Below are 21,011 nucleotides of genomic sequence, written 5' to 3'. Positions count from 1 at the left end.
GGCAGGAGGGGCTTCGTGGAACAGGGTGCCCGGAAGCAAGCTGGTTGCCACCAAGTTCCCACTTGTATGACCTCAAGGTCCTTGGGGAGGTATGTGTGTGTTGGGGGGTCCCACACCCTCACAAGGCCCCACAATACCCCACGTCTCCCCTCCCCTCGACAAACAACTTGGAAACCAGCTTTGCAGCAGGACCCCAGAGCTCCCCCCACAGACCCAAGCCGCTACGCCCCTGAGGCAGGACAGACCCTCAGTGAGGAACCTGGGCCCCAAGTTCACTCTGGGGATGGGACCCTGGAGTCCTGCATTGGTTCTGGCCTACCATAGCTCCCCTTCATGAGGCTCCACGGCCCTGTGCCTCTAAGCCCTTTGCCCCGAGTCTGGGGGCAGGGATGAGGGCTCGGCCCCCAGGGCCTTGGCAGGGTACCCCCGACAGGAGGGGCGAGGCTGGGAGCCCTCCTCTGCTCCTGTCCACTCCACCAGCCAGCCACAACTCAACCACCTCAGGTTCCAGACTCTGCTGCCGACTCTGGAATAGGACTCCCACCTACCCTGCCCCAGCCCAGCCCTGCTGCCCCAGGGCAGCCCGCTCAGCCCCACCCTCCAAGCCCGGGGACTCGCCCACAGGTGCCCCTCCCAGACCTGGCCCCACCTAGGAGATGCCGATGCTCTACTCCCTGCGAATGCGAGCTCCCTGCAGAGGCCCCGCTGTGGTCAGTGAGCCGACCTTCCCTGCTGCTGCCTCCAGGGGTGGACCTGCCCTGTGCACGGCTCCTGCCCAAATCCTGCTCCATCAGGGGTTCTCCACGGGGGCCCTCTCTCTACTGGGCTTTCCCAGCCCCGAGGGTACAGCAAGGGGGATGTCCACGCAGAGCTTGGATTGGCCCACACCCAGAGTTCCGCAAAGCCAGCTGGGGCCCACAAGAGCTGAGGGGGGCGCCACTCACCTCTCCTCCCTGCCCTTGTCCGGCTCTCGGTCGTGGTTGGTCAGGGCTGAGACCCGATCGGGGTCCACGGGCTTAGGCCATGGGGGTGGTGTGGGAAAGGAGGGTGGTGCCCGGTGCAGTCGGTTCCAGGCCTCGTGGGGGCTGGGCAGGCCATGCAGCACAGAGCTCTCCTTGGGGGCAAAGATGCCGCTGCCCTGAGCTGGAGAAGGGTGGGAATGTGAGGCCAGGACAGCTTCCCTGCCCCCACCGAGGGTGCCCTGTGGAACCGCAGGGCTGCTGGGGAGAAGCACACCATTCCTGCATCCCAGGGAGGTGGCCAGAGGGTAACAGTCGGGGTCTAGCCCAAACCCACACCAGGAGCCCGAGCGTGCGTGCATGCGGGTGAGCAGAGAGCAAGCTCGGTGGTCACTCACTCAGTGCGTGGCTCCCCAGGCCTCCGAAGGCGCTGCTGCCCAGGCTCCCCAGGCCCCCGAAGGTGCCCGGCCTGCTGAAAGGGTCTGTGGGGACAACCTGGGCTCAGGGTTCTGCGTGGCTCATGCCAGGGCTCCCACCTGACTCCCCTCCTGTGACACCAGAGCATGGCAGGTGCTCCTATAGTCTGAGGCATGTCCTGTTTCTTGGGGTCACCTCCCCACCCACCTGCATCCTCCCCCAGCCCTGAGGGCTGCAGAGGGCCAGCCAGCCTCCAGGGAGCAGACAGTGCACTTACCTGTCAGGTGACCGGTGGTCAGGAAGCTGCTGGGATGGGCTGAGGGTCCGAATGGGTTGGTGGTGGGATGGGCAGCACCTGTGGGGGCAGGTGGACGGGGGCCTCCTGTTTGTGGGTCATTCCCAGGGTGGGGACACCCCAACTTCCTCTGGGGACACGTCTATACCTCCCACTGGAAGCTCATGAGGGAAGAGGGGAGAGAGGCGATGGCAGCAGGGGCCCTGGAGGAGAAGGTGCCGAGAGCTGCCGAGGCTGTCCTGAAGACGCCCCAGGGCTTCCAGCTAGAAGCTAAGAAGCAGTGTCCTAGTGGATACACCTGCTTCTGCGATGTCCCCCAGCCACACCCCACGGGGGTCACTACGTGGTCAGCTCCACCACTCGCCGGCGGGCCCGCCCTGCCCCTGCTGGAGCCCGGCCCGCAGCACCTCCAGGGCGGCTGAGTGGGCCCTGAGAAGGGGCTGCTGGTCTGGGGGGGCTGGCCCTGCCGCTACACGCGCCCTTGGTTCAGGAGGGCGGATTCCCGGCGCAGACCAGGATGGGGCCACACTGGTCTCTGCAGCGTCCCCCAGCTTGGGGGACACCTGCTTGCTGGGGTGCTGCTGGCAAGCCCCTCCACTGCACACACGCAGTTTCTCATCTCCGGGAGCTCCACACCAGAAAGCTAGCCGCTCTCCTGAGTCGCTCACAGGACATCAAACTGGAAATTAGGAAATAAACAGCCTGCCGTGGCGCTAGTGAAGATGTGTACCCGCGTGCGTGGGGGGATGTGTTGCTCTAAGAGCACACGCAGGGAGCAAAAGCCAACGAGCCGACAGGCAGGCGTCCAGCTCGGGAGCTGGGAAGGGCGGCAGCACAGACACGGGGGGAGAGACACCCAACCCCAGACCGGGGCAGAGCCCCGCTGCAGGACACAACGCCCGACAGGCAGGGCAGGCCGCTGGCGCCCGTGAGCCTGGGGCCCGGTCTGGGGGGCGTGCTCTGGGCGTGTGGACGGCACAGCAGGGCTGCGCTGTGGGTGGGCGGGGAGTCCAGGCTCCACACGGCAGAGGAAGCCTAGGCCCACTGCCTGGGCCCCACAATGAACGCACGTCCTGTGGACTCCACGGACTGAAGCCCAGATGGGAGGACCTCTGCTTTCTGAGGGCCACCCCTCTGTCCGGAGGCCAGCCTGGGTGCCCTTGTCCACACCCAGCACCCCAGCCTGCTGACCGCATGTCCGGGTGGGAGGTGGCTGCAGGTGGAGGTGAGCGTGCATGAAGATGGAGCAGGGCAGTCAGGGAGGGCTGAGAAGGCGGTGCCCGCAGGGCCCTGACCGCTGGGGAGGGGAGGAGCAGACCCCTCCAGAGGTGGGCCGTGCACAGCTGTGTGGGGTGCTCACACTGCGGGCCCAGACGGCCGGCCTCGGAAGCACCTGCGTGTGAGGCTGGAAACTCGGGGCTCAGGTTCTCCCCTTTCTTGGACAGCAGCGCCTCGTGAACCTGACTCACTTGTGCTAACACTGGTTCACGCGGAGCGCCTGCTTCTCTTCTGGGAGTCTGTGGTTTGGGTGTGTGCGGGCAGAGGAGCTGCGTGACCCGCCCCCAGTAAGAGCCCTGGGCGCTGGGTCTGTGAGCGTCCCGGCGCCATGGCACTTGGCGCGCATCGTCTCGGTTCCTTGCCGAGGAAATGGGATGCGTCCTGGGCCTCCACAGGCCAGCCCTCAGCAGTCCTGCGCCCGGCTTCCCGCTGATCTCACCCCATGCGCCTTTCCCCTTTGCTCATTCTGCTGCATCCCTTCCCTGGGACGCATCTTAGCTGTGGGGGTGACCTAGGCTGAGTCCTGGAAGGGCTCCCCATGATCCTCGAACCTGGGGGCAGCCCGGGGACCCCAGCCTGGCAAGACTGTGCCAGGGCAGGCACATGGATTCTCGGGGGCTGTGCCAAAACCCTTCCTGGGAGATGGGCAGGCCGGGCGCAGGGGAGGACTCCCCCCCCAACCCCTGCCTTGGGTGGGGACGGGGGGACAGCAGAAGCGGAAGCTCCAGGGCAGAGGGGGCGCCTGGGGAGGGTACCACACACGGTGGCACGGAGGCGGGGGATGCCAGGGGGTGCCCCAGTGCATCTGGAGTTGTCCTGCTGGAGCGCCAGCCCAGGGAACAGGCCGGACCTCCCCTTTCCTTGCACTCTGGACAGGGTGCCTTACCCGAGCCAGAGAAGAGGGGCCGGGCCAGGTCCTGCGGGTAGTGGAATCCGGCAAACACGCCCGGGGCAGGGGGTCTGCTGGACAAGTCCAGCTTGGCGCCCACCTCCAGCTTGTGGGGGTCCAGCTGCATCTGCTGAGAGGGACAGAGCACGTGCAGGGCCCGGCCGTCCTGCCAGGTGCTGTGGGTCATCCCACCTGCTGTGGCGGGAACGGGCCCTCATCCTGGCCCAGGAGAGCCACGTGCTGCCAGGACGCGTGACGGACACAGGGGTGTCTCGTGCCTTCTGGGGCCTCTGAGAGCGGTGTTTACACTAAAGCACTCAGTTCAGACATTACATTTTCACTGGTAATACTTTACCTGTGGTAAGATTTTGTGAAACTGAGTTGAAAGAGTGGATTCCTATACCTGTCGTTTTAAACATGCTTAGAAGCTTCCAGTGACTGGATTTGGCATCGCTATTAGCACTTAAGTTTATTAAATAAGACAAACAAGGCTGTGGCTCTGCTGTGATGGCCCCATGAGGCTAAGCGGCCGGGCCGAGCGCTCACTGGTGCTGCCCACCTCTGGCGCCCTGTCCCGGCAGTGGGGGTCTCTGGCCCACAGGGGCTGCCCCCGGGGCTACGCCCGAACATTTGTGGAGTGCGACAGCGCTTTGTCCTAAGACCCTGTGGCCTTCTCGCAGTGCACGTTGGCGGGATCATTTCTGACAGCCGTGCACGGCGGTGCGTGTGACCAGAGATAGCAGCAGGGGGTGTCAGGACCCTTCTGGGTCGGGGGGGCTGGGCCCCTGGCTGCCCCCGTTCTGGTCCGGGTGACCAGACCACCTCTGCCCACCCTTCCCTGGCATCCCCAGCCCGTGGCGCGTCCCCAGAGCACCCGTGGCTGCCTCTTCCTCAATGTCATCTGGGTAACGGCCAGGGTGGCCACCTGGCCCCACCCTGCCCCCTTCAGTGTCCCCCGTTCACTGCTGAGCACCCAGGCACACACAGCAGGGGCTCAATAAGTGCTTGGAGGAAAGGTCAGGGGACAGAATCGAAGGTCACGTGGATGGCTCAAATGATGCTGGTGGGAACGGCACAGGTCAGCTCATCCCAAACCCCTGCCTGGGGGCATCCTGGGTGACCCCTACCACCCGGCCTCCTCCCCAGCCCTGCCCCGTGTGCCCACATGACGGGCACACGGTGAATGTCCGAGGATCTCAGACGCGGCCCCGAAGGCGTGCATCAGGACACCGTCTGACACGCCGGCCTGGCCGGCAGGACAGGTGACCGGCTCACCTTTATCTTCTGCTGATGGTGGTAGATCTGCCAGGCGATCTGCACGTGTACGGCACACCACTTCCCAGGTTTCTGTGACAGGGCGGGCCACACACTCAGCCGCACAGTGGGGCTTCTTCCTTCTGCCGCCCTCAGCACCCCCAGATTCCCGTTGTCGTGGGCACCCCTGGGGCCATCCGGGAGGCACCCAGAGTCCTCCTCAGCCACGACCCTCCCTCCCAAGGGCACAGGCACACACACACACAGACACGTGCCTGCACACTCACCCTGACCGTGGTCCGGTATGGGTCGGACACCTGTCACAACGGAGAAGGAGGTGTTAGGTCCAGGCTCTGGGGGGGCCATGCCCTGCCACCATCGCCACAAGGGGGACTGGGCTGGCTGGGGTGACCCCAGGGAGGGGAGGATGGGCAGTGCAGCCACCTACCCCGGGGCCTTTCTGGAGGAGGGTGTGAACAGCACTGGCCCGGCCTGTTACCTCGATTGGGTTTGAAGTCTGGAGGGAGAGAACAGGATGTGACAGAGCTGCAGAGCCCGCGCCCCTGCACACCGCCACCCGGGGGGGCCTGGCTTCCCACATCCTCAGTCCAAAGGTTTCTGCCAAGGTGGGAAGGGGCTCTTGACAAGGACATGCCTGGCTTAGGGGGCTGAGGCAGCCCTGCTCTGGGGAAGGTGAGAGGAGCAAGCCCAGTCCTCTCCCGGGCCTCCTGCGACATGGACGGCCCCGTGCTGGCCACCCCACATAGACCTCCCCTCTGCCCTGATGCTCCCCACGCCAACCTCGAGCACTCCCAGCTGAGGAATGATGCGTGAAGCCTGACTCCCGTTGTTCCCTGGTGCCCCCCCTGCCGCTGCCTAGGCTGGGGGTCCTGTGAGGCCCCGCAGGGAGTACGTGAGCCCCGGCCCCCTCGCGCCGTGGGGCTGCACAACCACATCCCACCCGGCATGGCTGGCTCACACCAACACCAGGACTGCAACACACACGACTGCATGGCGGGGGCTCCCATGTGCCCTGAACCCCGTCCACCCCAGGAGCAGCTGGTACCTTGGGCTGAAAAGCACCCTGTAGGGACCCAAAGGGGCCTGGGTGTGGGAGCAGGGTGGGCAGTCCGGGGATGGCAGAAGAGAAGGACGGGAAAAACTGCAAGAGAAAGAGGGGGAGCGTTCCAGGGCCCCGGCTGGGAGCATGGACATCCTGGGTGGGGACGCTGGGCCTGGCCCCCTGCTCTACATGGAAGGGAACCTGACAAGGCTCTGGGCAGGCGGAGCCCCACCCTTTACCCGCGACCTCTAGCCCACCGGCCAGCCCGGTGACCACAGAGGGACACTCACGTTGGAATGTCGGAAGTAGGGGCTGTCCAGCTTGGGTGCGTACTTATCAAACTGGAAGGAAAGAAGCGGAGAGTGAGGTCTCCCGAGCCTGCCCACACCCTCCACTGGGCCCAGCACCCACGCCCCCGCTGGGCCAGGCGGAGGCCCAGACGGCTGTCCTGCTTCCGGCAGCTGGTGGTCTGCAGCCAGCCGTCCCCTGGGCTCCCTAGGACACTGGCCCAATGCCCTGAACTGGCCCCTTGGGGCCCAGCTCTCAGACTGGGAGGGGCCCCTCCCTGTTCTAACGGTCCCACTGCGGGAGGTGCAGAGTGGCCCATCTGCACCATCCGACTGTACTGGCTGAGGCCCAGGGGGAGATACTGCAGCCATGATGGGGGGCATGGAGCCCAGGGCTGGTGGTCAAGCAGTGACATGTACCTAGGAGCCCCGCGACCTGGCCCTTCACAGACTAAAGCCTGGGGGCAATGGACTCTGCCCCACACAGCGGCTGGCTCCAGAGACGAGGGCCCAGGACCCAGGGCCCACCGGAGGGAGTCCGGTCCCCCCGCCCTCTCGGTCCTCAGTCTCCAGACCTGCTGGCCTGCTGCTGACCGAGACGCTGAAAACCCCGTGTGGGTACGGCTGGCCCAAGGGCCGTGCCGCCCGAGTGTGGACGTGGGGCACCCGCCCAAGCCCACAACAGGGAACCTCACGCCAGGACCCAGAGGAGGACCAGACGGGGCGGCCCCGGCCGCGTGCGTGCGGAGAGCGTCTGCGTGTGCCTGCTGTGTGTCCCGCCGCCCGGGCCGCCCCCCGCCCACCCGCACGGGGGGCCTACGCACCGGCGGGGGTGCGGCGGGCGGCAGGAGCGGCGTCGGGGGCAGCCCCGCGGGGAAGGGGGCAAATGTGTGTTGGTGCTGGTGTGTGTGCTGGTGTGTGTGTTGGTGCTGGTGGAACTCCGCCCGCAGCAGAGCCCCCGGGCCCAGGGGGGCGCCGGGCCGCTCAGCGCTCTGGACCAGAAAACGCGCGTTCAGCTCTTGCCTGAGCAGCTCGTGATCTACAAGAGAAAAAGAGAGAGAGACGGAGAGGCACGTCGGCCGCGGGCTCCGGGCGGGGCGAGGCGGATAGTCACCTGGCACTGGTTTCGGCAGGCCAAGCCGTGGTGGCCGCTCGCTAGGTGCGGGCCCCAGGGTGGAGGTAAGAGAGGTGCCTGTGACCAAGTACCAATCAGAATCCCCGAATGAGGCTGGCAATACATGATTGGCTGGCTGAATGAGATCAACAGGCTGGCATCTAAAGGCAAGAGAGAACACCGTGAGCCCCCGGTGCCCCCCAAGCCGGCCACAGGGGAGCCCTGCCCACCCCCCAGCCCCCCAGCCCCGCGTCCTGGTCCCATCCCAGGGCACCGAGCTGCCCGGACCTGCAGTGGGCTGCTCAGGATTTTACAAAGAACGTGGAGACGAGACCCCTGGGAGAAATCTTCAATGACCTGATATTTGGCCTTGAAGGGACACCTGCCAGAACCAAGCAGGAGGGAGAGGCCAGGCTGCTGCGGTTCACCTGGAGACCCCCTACTCCAGGACTCAGCTCTGCGTGCCCCGTCGTCCCAGACCCACTAAGGATGAGGGACTGCAAGGGTCACAGCAGGCCCAGCAACGGAGCCGCTCCAGGCGCCCCTCCCCCTGACTAGGCCTGGCAAGGGCTCAGGGTGGGGCAGCGGATGCGTCTGTTTCCGTGCGCACAGCCCAGGCCGACACCGGGCAGTGGGACCCCTCGGGAAAGGCAGCCTGCGGGGGCCAGCCCCTGGGGTCCGGGAGCGGGTGCGGGAGGCTCGGCCTCAGGAGCCCGCACCCCGACCCGCGGAGACAAGTCCCTCCCACCCGCCCGGGGGTGAGGGTCGGAGTGCGGGCGCGGCGACCCCGGCCCCAGCCAGCACCTACCGGCAGGGTGTCCTGGGATGACCAGGCTGTTGGCCGGCAGCGCCGGGGGCGGGGGCAGTGTCGGGGGGGCGGCGAACATGGCCGCCGCGTGGTGCTGGTGCTGGGCCTGCGAGCGGAGCGCCAAGTGTGAGGTAGACAGGTGGGGGCCCGGCCCGAGAGGCGACAGGGACGCGTGCTTCGCGAGCCCGAGGCTGGCGCTGCTACCGGCGCCGCTGCTCCTGCTGCGGGGGGCGGGGCTCAGTGCCTGGGGGCGGGGCGTCCGCGCGGCCCCGCCCCCGTCCCGCGCAGGCCCCTCCCCTCCCCACCTGAGGCTGTGCGGGCCGTTGTGCGCAGCCTGGCCTTGGCCCGCGAAGGCGCCCAGGGGCAGAGGCACGTGCGTCGGGAGCGGGGCGCGGGGCTGTGGGGGCGCGGGCGGCGGCTGCGGGGTGAGGCGGGGCAGGGCGGGGGCTTCCTTCTTGACCGGCGGGCTGGCCGGGGCGCCTGGCGCGGGATCGGCGGGGGGCGCGGGGCTGCGCACCGTGGGCAGGAAGGGCGGCTCGGCGCTCAACTCGCGGCTGCGCTCCAGGCCCGAGACTTTGGGCGGCGCCCCGGCCTTGGCCTCGGCCTCCTCGCCCAGCGTGGGGCCTGCGGAGAGAGGGCCGGAGTGAGCTGGGCCTGACTCAGGGACAGTGGCAGCGAGGTCACAGCCAGGGCTGAGCCCCCACCCCCCAGTCCACAGGGGCCAGGGCTGGGGCCCCTGCTGGGGCCGGGGAAGAGGGCTGCCGGCCCAGAGAGCCCGCAGTTTCCGGAAGGGAGGCACAGTGCGGCGCACGCTTGGCCCAAGCAGGGCATTGGTCCGAACCTGATGCCCGCATGGGCAGGCCCTTCCTGCCACTGTGCAACACGCGCGCTAGTGGCCTGCGTTCTTTTCGAAACCACCCAGGTGACCCATGGCCTGAGCCCTCTTTGGGCCCATGACCCGGGAGGCCTCCAGAGGACTGGCCTCGCTGGGACCTGGTGGGAAGAAGTTGCTGCCCCCCCCCCCCCCCCCCCGCCGCCCCCAGAACTGCCGCTGTCCAGGCAGATCCAGCCGAGACTGCTCCCCTTGGAGCTGTGTGTGTGTTTATGACCTTGACCTCCTGCCTACTCATTCCAAACCCGCCTTTCCAAGCAGTGTCTCAGGTCACGTGCCCAGAGGTCAGGCGGGTCAGGAATCCCCAAAGCAGGCTAGGCAGAGGGTGCGTGTCCAGCCACAGGAGGCTTTGTCTGGAGCGGACCGCGGCCCAGTTTCCTAGGAGTGGGAATCCAGGTTCCTGATTGCGGTCACCCCATTTGGGCTGTGGGCAGATTTCACGTCCTCCTGGGGCCCCTGTGGGCACTTGCCACGCTGAGTGGGGCAGAGAGGCTGCAGCTGCAAGGCCGTGGGACCCAGGCCGGCAGCGAGACCCAGAGGACTCTTCTGAACCTCTGGGACGTCTCCTCCCCTGGCAGAAACCGGTGGCAGCAGGAAATGGCTCCTTCTGCATCCTCTTGGGTGACACCTCCTGCTTTAACCAGCAGCCCGCATGTTTGCTCAGGGCCAGAACTGGGGAGGAGGCCACCGCCACCAGCACCACCACTGCCACGAGAACGGGGACTGAGGCCTGATGGCTCATGGCGCCATCTCTACCCACCCGCTCACAGCTGCCAAGGGCTGCCGGCCTGGCACTCTGACCTCTCTCTCCATCTTTGTGCCACCCCTTGCAAAGTAAGCACAGCCATGAGGACGGAAAGAGGCAGGTGTGGGCTGGGCAGAGCTGGTGTGCGGCCAGTGCCCTGGCCCTCCTGCAGCCCCTCCCCCACTGGGGAGGCATGAGCACTACGGGTGGTCACCCCTGCTATTAGCCTCCCTGGGCACTGCAGAACGCTGACTGGTTGCCCGAGCTCTGCCTCCGCACGTGCGTGAGTGGACCTGGCAGTGGGCTGAACTGTGCCAAAAAGCCCTGTCCAAACTGTGGTCCTTAGCACCTGTGAATGTGACCTATTTTGGAAAAAGGGTCTTTGCAGATGTCATCAAGCTAAGAATATTGAGATGACACCAGTCTGGAACAAGGTGGGCCCTAGACCCAGTGATGGGCGTCCTTCTGAGACAAAAGGAGGAGGCCATGGGAGGTGGGAAGGACACCCAGGAGGAAGAGGAGGGAGGGAACCTCCCTTAGAGTTTTTGGAGTGTGGCCTTGCCAACACCTTCATTTCAGACTTCTGGTCTCCGGACCGTTGAGAGGGTAAGTGTCCGTCCATTTTGTGATTATTTGTTGAAAAGGACACAGTTCTGTGTTACACTCTGTGTGAAATTCTTTCCCGAGACCAGTCTGGCATCCCCTACCCTGACTCTGGCATGTGTAGGCTTTGCAGAAATGCTTTGATCTGAGGACGAGGCTTCTCCACCTGAAGCACGGGGAGACCATGCCCTGCTCCCAGGCCAGCAGGACCGGTCACCGTGGGCCCCCACCTGTCTGTGCTGCAAGGCTGTTGCGTCCAGTCCCATCTGGACAGAGCCTTCCAAGCAGGCCCCTTCTCTGTGCTGGGTCCAGTGACCCTGGCAGACTGGGTGACAATGGCCTCTCCTGGCCTTGGATGCTAGGGAACTCACTCTCTAGAGCAGTGCAGGCCAGGAGAGCTTCCTGGCACCATGTGCCTGTGCTACCGTGTGGGGGCCACCGGCCAGGGGGTGGGGCTGCTGTGCAGGGATCTAGTCCCTTCATGGCAATGTTAGCCATGTACGCAGTGGTGGCCCTGGCAGCCAGGGGTGCCTCAGCAGGTGCCAAACCACGAGCTGCCAGTTGTCCCCAGAGCACCTGACCCCATGAGCCTCGGGAAGGTCTAGGAACATGCCTTGCTAACAGTTCTGGGGAGGGGCAGGAACCCCACTTTGGGAACCACTGCTCCAGTGCTGGCCCTGCTCCTGACTTCTGCTTTCCTTGTAGCTTTTGCTGGGGGGGCGGGCTGTAAATCACAGCACGTAACTCCTGCCTCAGGCTCTGCATCCAGAACCCGACCCATGATAGAGCCTAACCTGGAGCCCACTCTCTTGCCCCAAAAGGCCCACTGTCCCTTCCCATGATGACTTCTGGGATGTGTCCTGTCCTTTCCTAGAGGCGAGGAGGTGAGGCCAAGGAACATGCTTACCTTTATCGGCTGCTGGGGCAAAGAGCTTCTCGGAGCCCACAGATGCCTGGAAGACAGAAAGGAGGGTCAGAAACAGAGGGGATGAAGGGCCTGGGGGTGAACTTGGCTCTTACCCTGCCCCCAGGACACAGGTCTGGGCAGGTTTTGTGCATATGAGGTCTGCCCGGCCTGGCAGAACGTGTCCTCCTGTGTCCACAGCTGCCACCCAGGAGGGTGACCATGCCCAGGCCTGGTGCAAGCACGTGGGCACACAGGTCACTCAACCCAAGATCAGGGACTCGAGGATGCTCAGCAGAGACGTGGGGGTTCAGTGTGGCCCTGCCAGTGGGGGGCTGGCACTTGGGAACTCAGGTACGTCTTGGCAGGGCCAGCCCCAGGAACCCGAGGACTCCGCTGGGCCTGGTGCCGGAGGATGGAGCAGAGCTTGGAACTGAATAGGCTGCAGGATAGCACCCACCACACTTTGGTCCAAGTCACAGGTCTGGGGAACCACGGCTGTGACGAGGCACTGAGTGTCCAGAGCAGAGCATCCTGCTCCAAGTGGTTTCTGATGGACCTCACCTCTCAGCCTCTCTCCTGGGGGGACGCCCACATGCACACAAGATGGTGCAATGTCAGGGTGAGGACGTGGCCCTGCGTGCAGGACTCTGCCACAGCTCACAGGAAGGAGCTCCGTAAGACTGCCCTTTTCTTGCTAGTTGATTTTTTTAAAGATTTTAAGTAATCTCTACAGCCAACGGAGGACTCGAACTCACAACCCCGAGATCAAGAGTCGTACGCTCCACCAACTGAGCCAACCAGGCGCCCCACTAGTTGACTTTTTTAAAAACAGCTTCACTGAGCTATTAATTCACATGCCATACAATTCACCTGTCAAAGGTGTACAATTCAGTGGTTTTAGTGTCTTTGCAGCTGTGAGCAACTGTCACCTCAGTCAGGCTTAGGACATTTTCATCACCCCAAAATGAAACTGTGAGTTCTTCAGCCATCGCCCCAGCCCTCACATCCCTGGCCCCAGGACCACTGCCTCTCATGTGTGCAGAGGCCCTATGCTGGACTTCCTGGTGGAAAGCAGTCAGTGGTTGCTGCTGGGCAGGTGGCGGGGGTGCGGGGGTTGGGGAACAACCGGGCACCAAAGAGCATGGGGGCTCAGGCTGTGAGGCGGCCACTATCAAAGCCAGACAGCAGCAGGTGCTGGCTAGGATGCAGAGAAGCTGGGACTCTCGAGCACTATTGGCAGGAAGGTAAAAGGTGCAGCCACTGTGGACAGCGGTCCAGAAGGTCCTCACAAGGTTGAACGTGGAAATACGTGATATAGCAATCCCACTCCTGGATACACACTCCCCAAAACTGAAAGCAGAGTCCCCAACAAATATTTGTATGCTAATAGGCACAGAAGTATTATTTACAGTAGCCAAGAAGTGGGAGTGGCCAAGTGTCCATCAGCAGGTGTATGGAGGAACAAAATGGTCCATACATGCAATGGATACCACTCAGCCTTAAAAAGAAATCCTGACACCTGCTGCTATCTGGATGGACCTTGAGGACACGGTGCTGAGAGAAAGAGGCCAGAATCAGAAGGACAAACATTGGAGGATCCCACTTATCTGAGGACTCAGATTCATACAGAGTAGAAGTGGCGCCAGGGGCTGGGGCGGGGGAGCCAGGGTTTAGTAGGGACAGTGTCGGTTTTCCAGGTGGAGTCCGGGGGTGGACGGAGGTGGACAGAGGCGGCGGCTGCAAAACAGTGTGAATTTGCTTACTGCTTGTTCACTGTGTGCTCAGAAATGGTTAAGATGGTAAGTTTTGTTATGTGTATCTTACCATGATAAATACAAAATTAAGAGAAAATACAAGGGAGCTTTCCGGGGTGATGAAAGTGTTCTCTATCTGACGGGGCGGCGGAAACGTAGTTGTATGCATCTGTCAGATGCATTACGCTGCACACTTGGAACAGGAGCATCTTACTGCATGTAAGTTACAGTGCAGGAGTCCTTTAAGATGCGCTCCTGACCCAGGAACAGACTCAGGCCAGACACAGCTCGTCGGTGGGGAAGTGAACGGCGTGTGATGGGAGCTGGCTGCTAGGAAAAGGGGAAGCTGCTCCCCAATCAGAATAATTCCAGACTGATCGGTGATGTAAATATGAGAAACAGAACCATAAATACAAGAGAAAGCCTGTCGCTGCAATACTTTGCGATCACCCTGGAACGGGGTTAGCTTTTTCTAATCCTGTCCCCAAAACCGGGACCAGGAAGAAAAGAAGGTGGTAATGCAGACCCCAGCCCCCAGCCCAGTGCCCCAGGAACCGGGCCGGAAGGGAGGCTGTGGCTCCTCATGCCCCGCGATCTCCAAACGCTCAAGGAGGCCCGGGGGAAGGGCCCCTGACAGGTGAACAAGACCCACAGTGGGCCTCCGATGCAGGAAGCTCCAGGCGAGGGAGGTGGGTACACAGACTCCACCTTCCTGGTGTCTGACTGAGCATGGGCAGCGGTGCATGGAGGGGTCCTTCCTGCCTGGCCTGCCAGACCGTGTGTGACCTCCTCACCTGGTACCAGCCGGGCGGGACACGCTGCACTTCCACGCAGGGGTGCCACGGCCATGACCTCTTCTCTCCCAAGTTTGTTTCCGGTACATTCTACATGGTGAGTAGTGGCTGTGAGAGTCCCTGGATTATCACCTCACCCCTAGGAGTCCCCATGGGGTGTCCACCTGAGCTGGGGGTCTGCAGGGGCTGGGGGGACAGGCTGTCAGCCCTGGTGGGGGAAGAGGGTGCTGCAGCCCAGCGTCTGGCTCCAGACACGGCCAGCAGCGCCTGTCCCCGTCTGCCCCTCAGGGCCAGGCCCCTGGTCTGTTTGTCTGCAAAGTGACCAGGAGGACAGCTCACGCGAGTTTGCTCTATGGCAGTCACGGCCCCAGATCTGCTAGGAGCAATGACCACTGCACCCCCACGCTGTACCCCTGCCTGATGGCACAGGGGTCACCCACCCTCCCAGGGCCCGTCCAGAGACCCCAGGACCACACGGCAGCGCCCGAGTGACAGCTCTGTTGTTCTCATTACCTGGGCTCGTTAACATGCCCACAGATGAATTCTCCACAAAGCCAAGAGTCTCTTTTAAATCCAAATCAGAACAGGTCACCCCCCAACTCAAGCACTCCAGTGTCTTCCCAGTGCCCCCAACTGCAATCTGTCCCCGATCCTACCAGACTCTGTGAGGCCCACCTCCCCCACAGCCCCCGGCACCAGGGCACAGGTCTGAAGGTCTTTTCTTGCTTGGCTGCCTCTCAGCTGCCCTGGACGTGCGTGGGCACTGCCACTGATGAGAGGGCCGTGTGCCAGCCGTCTCCTCTGATGACGCGGCCCCTTAAGGTCTTCATCATCTGCCGCGCTCACAGGCCCTCTGGGCCAAAGGGACGGTGCTAACTGCGCAAGCAGCCTCGAGGGTCCCCAGCTCAGCGCCACGGCCAGGGGCTCCTTATCTCTCCGCAGAGCACATGAACGAGCTCAAGGCCCCGCCACCCCAGCTGCCATTACCATCCAGGAGTCTGGGCTGGGAAAGGGAAGCTGGGGGGGGGCCCCCACGCCCCAACCCCGTTCGAGCCCCCTGTTCTGACACAGCCATTCCTGTCGGAACAAGGCGGTATCAGAAAGGAACGCGGAGAGGCAGCACTGAGAAAATTCGTGTGTTCTGTGGGGAACGACTCCTCTTGGTCCCAGCCTGGGGGGAAGGGGGAGCAAGTTCACCTAAGGCCGCGCTGGTTCAGTTCAAGGCCTGGGGCTTGAGTAGGGGCCAGGAGGTGGCGCCCCAGACACTTGGAAATTCTAGGGGAACAGTGGAGGGGCTGGGGGGGGGGTGTCTTCCCCACCACTGCCCACCCTGGATGCCTGCCTGGCAAAGGCAGGAGGGAAGGCACTCTCCCAGGTCCATCCAGTCCCCACCACCCCCAGTGCCACAGAGGGCCCAAGTTAAAGTTTGCTTGGGAAGTTGAAGGACCTGAGTCCCTGCAGGGGTCCTGGGAAGGGACCCGGGCAGGTTCCTGGACCACAATGAGAGGCCTGGACATCTGGCCAGGCGCAGCCATGCCCACCTGGGAAGGCTCTGAACAGACGGGCAGGCACCCTCAGACCGCTGCGGGGCCGCGCCCGCGTGCCAGCCCCTTTCCCCGGGCACGAAAAGAGACGCTCCTGCTAGAGCTCGCGCAGCACAGTCCCTCCGCTCCTTCCATTCCAGGGGGAGGGGTCTGGAGCTGACCAGCAGACCCAACGGGGGTGGGCAGCCCCAGTGCGGCCACCAGACCTGTGCAAATAACTCCCCGAAGACCATCTATGGGATGTGACCCAGGCAGCCACATCGTCTCTACACCTGGCGCTGAGCCAGCGTGGGGGCGGAAGAAAGGGGTCACTCCGGGCGAAAATACAGGTGGGAGGTGCCCGGGCTGCAGGTTCACGGCCTCGGTGGAGGGGGCACGCCCGGTAGGGAGAGTGTCACGGCCGGCACGAACTCCCCTAGGGTGCACAATCCCGGCGGCGGGCCGAGGTCACAGCGCGCTTTGTCTTCGAGGACCCGACCCGCGGGGCACCCTCCGCTCAGACACGCGGCACAGCCTCCGCCGGCCGCGCCCCGCCCCAGACAAAGAACTCTAACTCCGGGCAGGTGAGCGCGGAGGGCGCCGGGAACCGGGGTGGCCGAGCCCCCGCCGGGGCGCAGACAAAAGCGCGCGTCCCCCACGACGCCCGGCCCGCCTCCGCCAAGGGCCCCCCCAGTGCCCTGGCCAAGGCCCGGGACCCTCTGCAGGGATGCACCCCCGCCCGCCGGCCGCCACGTGGACCGCAGCCGGACAGACACGGGGTCTCCGCGCGCCTGGCTCCCGGGAGAGACGGGGTGGGCAGAGCGCCGGGGGCCTCTCCTGAGCCCCGCTCCTCTGGAGGGGGCGGTTGCTCTCGTCCCCGGCCCCCGAAGTCCCGAATCCCTCCCCGGAGCCACCAGCGCGCACTCACCGCGCGGGCGCCCCGGGTGTGACGGGCTCTGCAGGCAATTGCCGCTAGTCCTCGGGCCGGGGCCGGGCGGCATGGACGCGGGCGGCGGAGCGCGGGCCCCCGCCACCTTTGCCCGTCGAGGTGGCCCCTCTCCCCGCGCGCCCTGCCTAGCCGGAGCCCGGGCCGGGGACGCGCATGCGGGCCGCGCCGGCTCGGCGCGCTCTGGGCGGTTTTCGGGGCGCGCTGGGCCCCCGGCGCCGTCGGGCGCGGCGAGGGCCGGAGAAAGCGGCGGCGGCGGCGGCGGCGGGCGCACTGCTGGCGGGCGCGCAGGCGGCGGCGAGAACGCGGGCGGGCGGGGCGGGGGCGGGGCGCGGGGCGCGGGTAGGCCCGACTAATCCAGCCCCGAGGCGCGGATCTGCCCGCGCGGGGCCGCAGGCCGGTCGGAACCTGGATGCTCCCTCTCCGCCACGAGGTCAGCGCTCGCAGCGCCCGCTGTGCTGAGCTCTTTATGGGCCCGACCCCCTCCGACTCGCAACAAGTTATGCACGGCTCCTAAGCCCAGTTTATAGAGGGGGAAACTGAGTCACCGAGCGGCGAGGAAAGATGACAGAGCTCGCACGTCCGTACGATGTAAGCCCCGCCCTCCCTGGGGCTCGGTTTCACCACCTGCGAAACGCGAATGCAGAGTGGGGAACGGTCCAGTTACTGGAAGCGCAAACGGGTACTGCGGGGCACGCACCGCTCGGCGGGCGAAAGCCCACTGCAGATCCGGGCGAACCACCGCCCCTTGCAAACGCCTGCATGTGCGGACACCGAGCCAGGCGCACCGGCACCCTCCATTCCAGAGCGCACAGGCGGGGTACAGCTTCCTATCATGAAACGCGCTGTGAGGCAATCCACGCAGCACACACGCTCGGGGGGCACCAGGAGGTCAGCTCTGGTGGGGCGTCCAGGGACCCCTGGCTTAGAAGCCCAGGTCAGAACCTGCAAACACCTGCCCCAGGCTGCGAGAATCAGTGGCCGGGTCCACACTGGGGAGCGCGCTGCGTAGCCGTTCCCAGAGACCCATAGTTGCGAGCTCCAGGATCCCGTGCGCTGGCTAAATACACACGAATGGACACATTTGCATAGGACCCAGCTCATCTCCAAGGGTCCAGAAGAAACGGCTAGCAGCGCCACTCGCGGTGGGGACCTGAAGTCCTTTTGTTCTGCTTGAATTATGTACCAAATACACGTATTCCCTTCTCCTGCCACATTAACGCCGTGCCCCCAGGTCCTGCTGCTGCCTGCCATAAAAACAGCAAACACTAGCTGCGTGTCACACGTCACGCTATATGCCCTGTAACTGTGAAATCGCTGGGCCCTCATGCCTGCATCCTCTGAGGACACCCCGTCACCCCCACTGTACTGACGAGAAAACAAACGGAGGTAGAGACCCGAGGTGACCCGTCCGGGGTCATGCAGCTGGTCTGTGGCAGAGCTGGGACGTGAACCCCAGCAGGACTGTGGCTTCTGTGGGCTTAGCCAAGACATGCTGGGAAAATCGGGGGCTGGGGAAGAGTCTCTGCCTCACAGGGGGGTGTCTGTGGGCCTCCTCAGCGGCCACACCACACCCCACAGGGTTATGAGCTCCCGCACACAGCCCTGGCTTCAAGGCCTCTGGCAGCAAAGGGGAAAGATGTTCATGTAGTGGGGTGTCCCGGCAGCCTAAGAGCTCTGAACGATGTCATGCCCTCGTCCTAGGAGTCTGAGTAGTTACCCTACACGGCAGAGTGGAATTAAGGGTGCTAACCAGCTGACCTTACTATGGGCAGATGATGGGGGGCAGTGTAATCACAGTCCTTACCAGTGGAAGGACATGGGAAGATGCCACTCTGCTGGCTGTGGACACAGGAAGGGCCAGGAGCTAGGAATGTGGGCGTCTTTGGGAGCTGGAGGAGGCAGGGAAGGGGGACAAGCCTGGCCCCACCCTGACTTAAGCCCGTGGAAACCAGAACACCAGAATTGTGAGATAACCAGTCTGTGTTGTCTGCAGCCGCCAGTTTGCGGAAGTTGGCCACAGCGGCCACAGAACCCCCACGTCTGTAGCCAGGACTCCGATGAGGGGATGGAGTGCAGAAAGACCAGCCCTTGGGGCATGACAGGCTGCCCCCCAGCATGTCGGCGCACAAATGCCCAGCAGCAGGCCTGGGTCCCGCTTACAGCCTCGTGCAAGCCATTGGCAAACACAGCGGGAGTCAGGCCAGACACGTACAAATGGGGTGGGAGTACAGCAGGTGGACGGGCAAGGTGATCGTGTGCTGCTCTGAGCGGCAGTCAGGGAGGCCCTTCCAACCGGGGCCTCTGCGCAGACCAGGCTGAGGGGATCTCTGGGGAAGAGCCCTTCTTGGACGGCTAACAGCCAGTGCAAAGGTCCTGAGGCAGGAGCAACCTGGCAGGAACTCGAGGGCGCTTGGGTGTTTGTGTTGAGCAAGAGGATGTGGCTCCAGGTTTAGGCAGGAGAGAAACTCTTTAAGACCCTCTCTGTAGGATCCACCATAAGGCTGGGGTGGGGGGTGGGGAGCAATGGGCCTAGCTGGGAGCTGCTGGGATAAGCCAGGCGGCATAGTGGGGGGCCTCTCATGTGATGGAGATGGGGCTGTTCCAGTAGAGCGGCAGGTGGCCGTGGTTACAGGAGGTGGGAGCTCTGCAGGGGGAGGTCGGCCAGGGGCCAGCATGGGGCCCTGCTGTCCCTCTTGTCCACCATGGGCTTGACGCTGAGGCCTAGAGGGGCCTGCAGGGAAGGAGCAGGGGGAGGGGATGACAGGGGACACGGGCCCTGGTGGAGTCGCAGCTCTGTCATTTCTTCGTGACCCTGGGCAGGTCCCACCCTCCCGGGGGCAGACGTGCACCAAGTCGGGTACTCCTCACTAACTGAGCTCTGAATCCTCAGGGCCCCCCAGGGGTGCGTTCTACTGTCGTGCCTCTTACAGAGGAGAGACCCAGGCTGGTGGCCAGGCTGCACCCACTCTCCCCCAGCTGGCTAGAGACCCTACCCCTGGCAGAGCCACTGGGGGTGGGGATAGCAGGTGGGGGCCGAGTGCTTCTGCTGGGCCAGTCTAAGCACCGGCGGGAGGCACCTGCAGACGTGCCGTCCAAGGGGGAGCAGCCCCAGCCCAGCCACGTCACCGAGTGCCACCCGCCCACCGCAGCCCCAGACCCCAAGGGAAGCCTGTCTTCATGTCAAGCATGGTCCCCAAGGCCACCGTGAGGCACTGACAGTCCTCGAGACAGCACCTCTGAGCTGGGCACTGCGTCCCCGTCCAGCTGGGGGAACCCAGGGCAGGCCTGTCTGTGTTGAGAAAGGCAGGCAGCTGTGACATGGAAGATCTGAGAAGGTGCGAAATCCGGAAGGGAACAGAGGGGCAGACAAAGAGGAGGAGGAAGGCAGCGGCCGGGGAGCACAGGGGCTTCCCAGGGAAACACACACTCAACAGAGAATGTTGTACCTCTGTCTGTCATCCCAGGCAGCACCAGGGGAGGTGCCTGCCCCCTCCCCCAGGCTGCCTCTCTGGGGGTAAGTAGAGGCAGAGTCTGCAGGAGAGGAAGGCCTGCGGGCCATGAGAGGAACACCTGCTGAGACCAAGGTCAGGGCCCTGTGGGAGTGTGGCTGGGGCTCTCAGGCAGGGGGCCGGGGTGCTGGGCCTGAGTGCCCTCCCATCCCTCACCGCCCAGCATGGACCCTGCTCCTGGCCTTGGTTCTCCTGGCCGTGTGGGAGTGTGGCCTCGCACGGAAGGTCCCCACGGGGGTGGCCTGGCGGGCTCAGCTGAGGCCAAGGTGTGGGGGCAGGGTTCAGGGAGGGCCCTCGCTAACCGGCACCCAGTGTTGGGAGGGAAGCGAAGCCAGAAAGACCCACAGACCCCACTAATGGGCTGACAGAGTGGAATCAGACCCCGCTCAAACGGCCAGCGCTGCCTCCTCACCAACCGGGAAATGCTAATTCAGTGCAGAGCGGTCTAGATGCTGCCGAAGACGTGGATTTCACAGACTCAAGGAAACCCTGCGGCAAGCCTTGGAGGGAGGGTCCGGCGGCACCGGGAGAGCAGTTCCAGGACGCCGAGCTGGGCTAGAGGGCTCTGAAGGCCGCCGGCCCCAGGGGAGGAGGCCCCAGGCCATCTGCCTTCCTCAATGCCGTGACCGTGGCAGCCATGTGGCTCGTGCCGTCCAGGAGGTGGACACGAGCAGGACGGCACAGCCTGACGCACTGGCTGAGTGGTGGCCCCAGAAGACATGTCCTCCCGGAACCTCAGAATGTGACCATATGTGGGATTAGGGTCTCTGCAGGGGTGACGAACATAAGGATCTCAGGTCGCCTGATTTTGGCTCATGTCATGATCTCTGCGCCCAGCTCTGCGCTGGGTGTGGAGCCTGTCTGGGATTCTCTCTCCCCCTCCCTCTCGCAAAAGAAAGACAGAGAGAGGGAGAGGGAGAGAGACAAGGATCTTGAAATCATCCTAGATCAGAGTGGCCCTAAACCCAAGG

The 21,011-nt window shown here is 64.1% G+C and overlaps 1 protein-coding gene across 10 annotated transcripts in view; it reads right to left on the bottom strand.

Annotated features, from left to right (window-relative positions):
• The window catches only part of FBRSL1 (fibrosin like 1), an 86,878-nt gene that overhangs the window by 2,338 nt on the left and 63,529 nt on the right, over positions 1-21,011 (bottom strand). For 3 of the 10 annotated variants that reach the window (XM_078061165.1, XM_078061162.1, XM_078061164.1), the window contains 14 exons: positions 11,512-11,557; positions 8,670-8,988; positions 8,365-8,585; positions 7,649-7,717; positions 7,267-7,481; positions 6,446-6,496; positions 6,159-6,254; positions 5,541-5,609; positions 5,380-5,409; positions 5,114-5,185; positions 3,836-3,968; positions 1,654-1,731; positions 1,358-1,441; positions 945-1,143 (listed from right to left, as the gene is read on the bottom strand). In XM_078061165.1, the coding sequence (XP_077917291.1) occupies positions 945-1,143; positions 1,358-1,441; positions 1,654-1,731; positions 3,836-3,968; positions 5,114-5,185; positions 5,380-5,409; positions 5,541-5,609; positions 6,159-6,254; positions 6,446-6,496; positions 7,267-7,481; positions 7,649-7,717; positions 8,365-8,585; positions 8,670-8,988; positions 11,512-11,557 (1,682 nt within the window). Of the gene's footprint in view, positions 1-944; positions 1,144-1,357; positions 1,442-1,653; positions 1,732-3,835; positions 3,969-5,113; positions 5,186-5,379; positions 5,410-5,540; positions 5,610-6,158; positions 6,255-6,445; positions 6,497-7,266; positions 7,482-7,556; positions 7,718-8,364; positions 8,586-8,669; positions 8,989-11,511; positions 11,558-21,011 lie in introns of all 10 variants that reach the window. The other 7 variants (XM_078061163.1, XM_078061171.1, XM_078061168.1 and 4 more) reach the window with 7 other exon arrangements.

This window comes from Halichoerus grypus, chromosome 13, assembly GCF_964656455.1.
Source record: "Halichoerus grypus chromosome 13, mHalGry1.hap1.1, whole genome shotgun sequence".
In the NCBI taxonomy this organism is placed as follows: domain Eukaryota; kingdom Metazoa; phylum Chordata; class Mammalia; order Carnivora; family Phocidae; genus Halichoerus; species Halichoerus grypus.
Note: the sequence above shows the minus strand (reverse complement) of the source record. Positions and strands in the feature narration are given on the sequence as shown.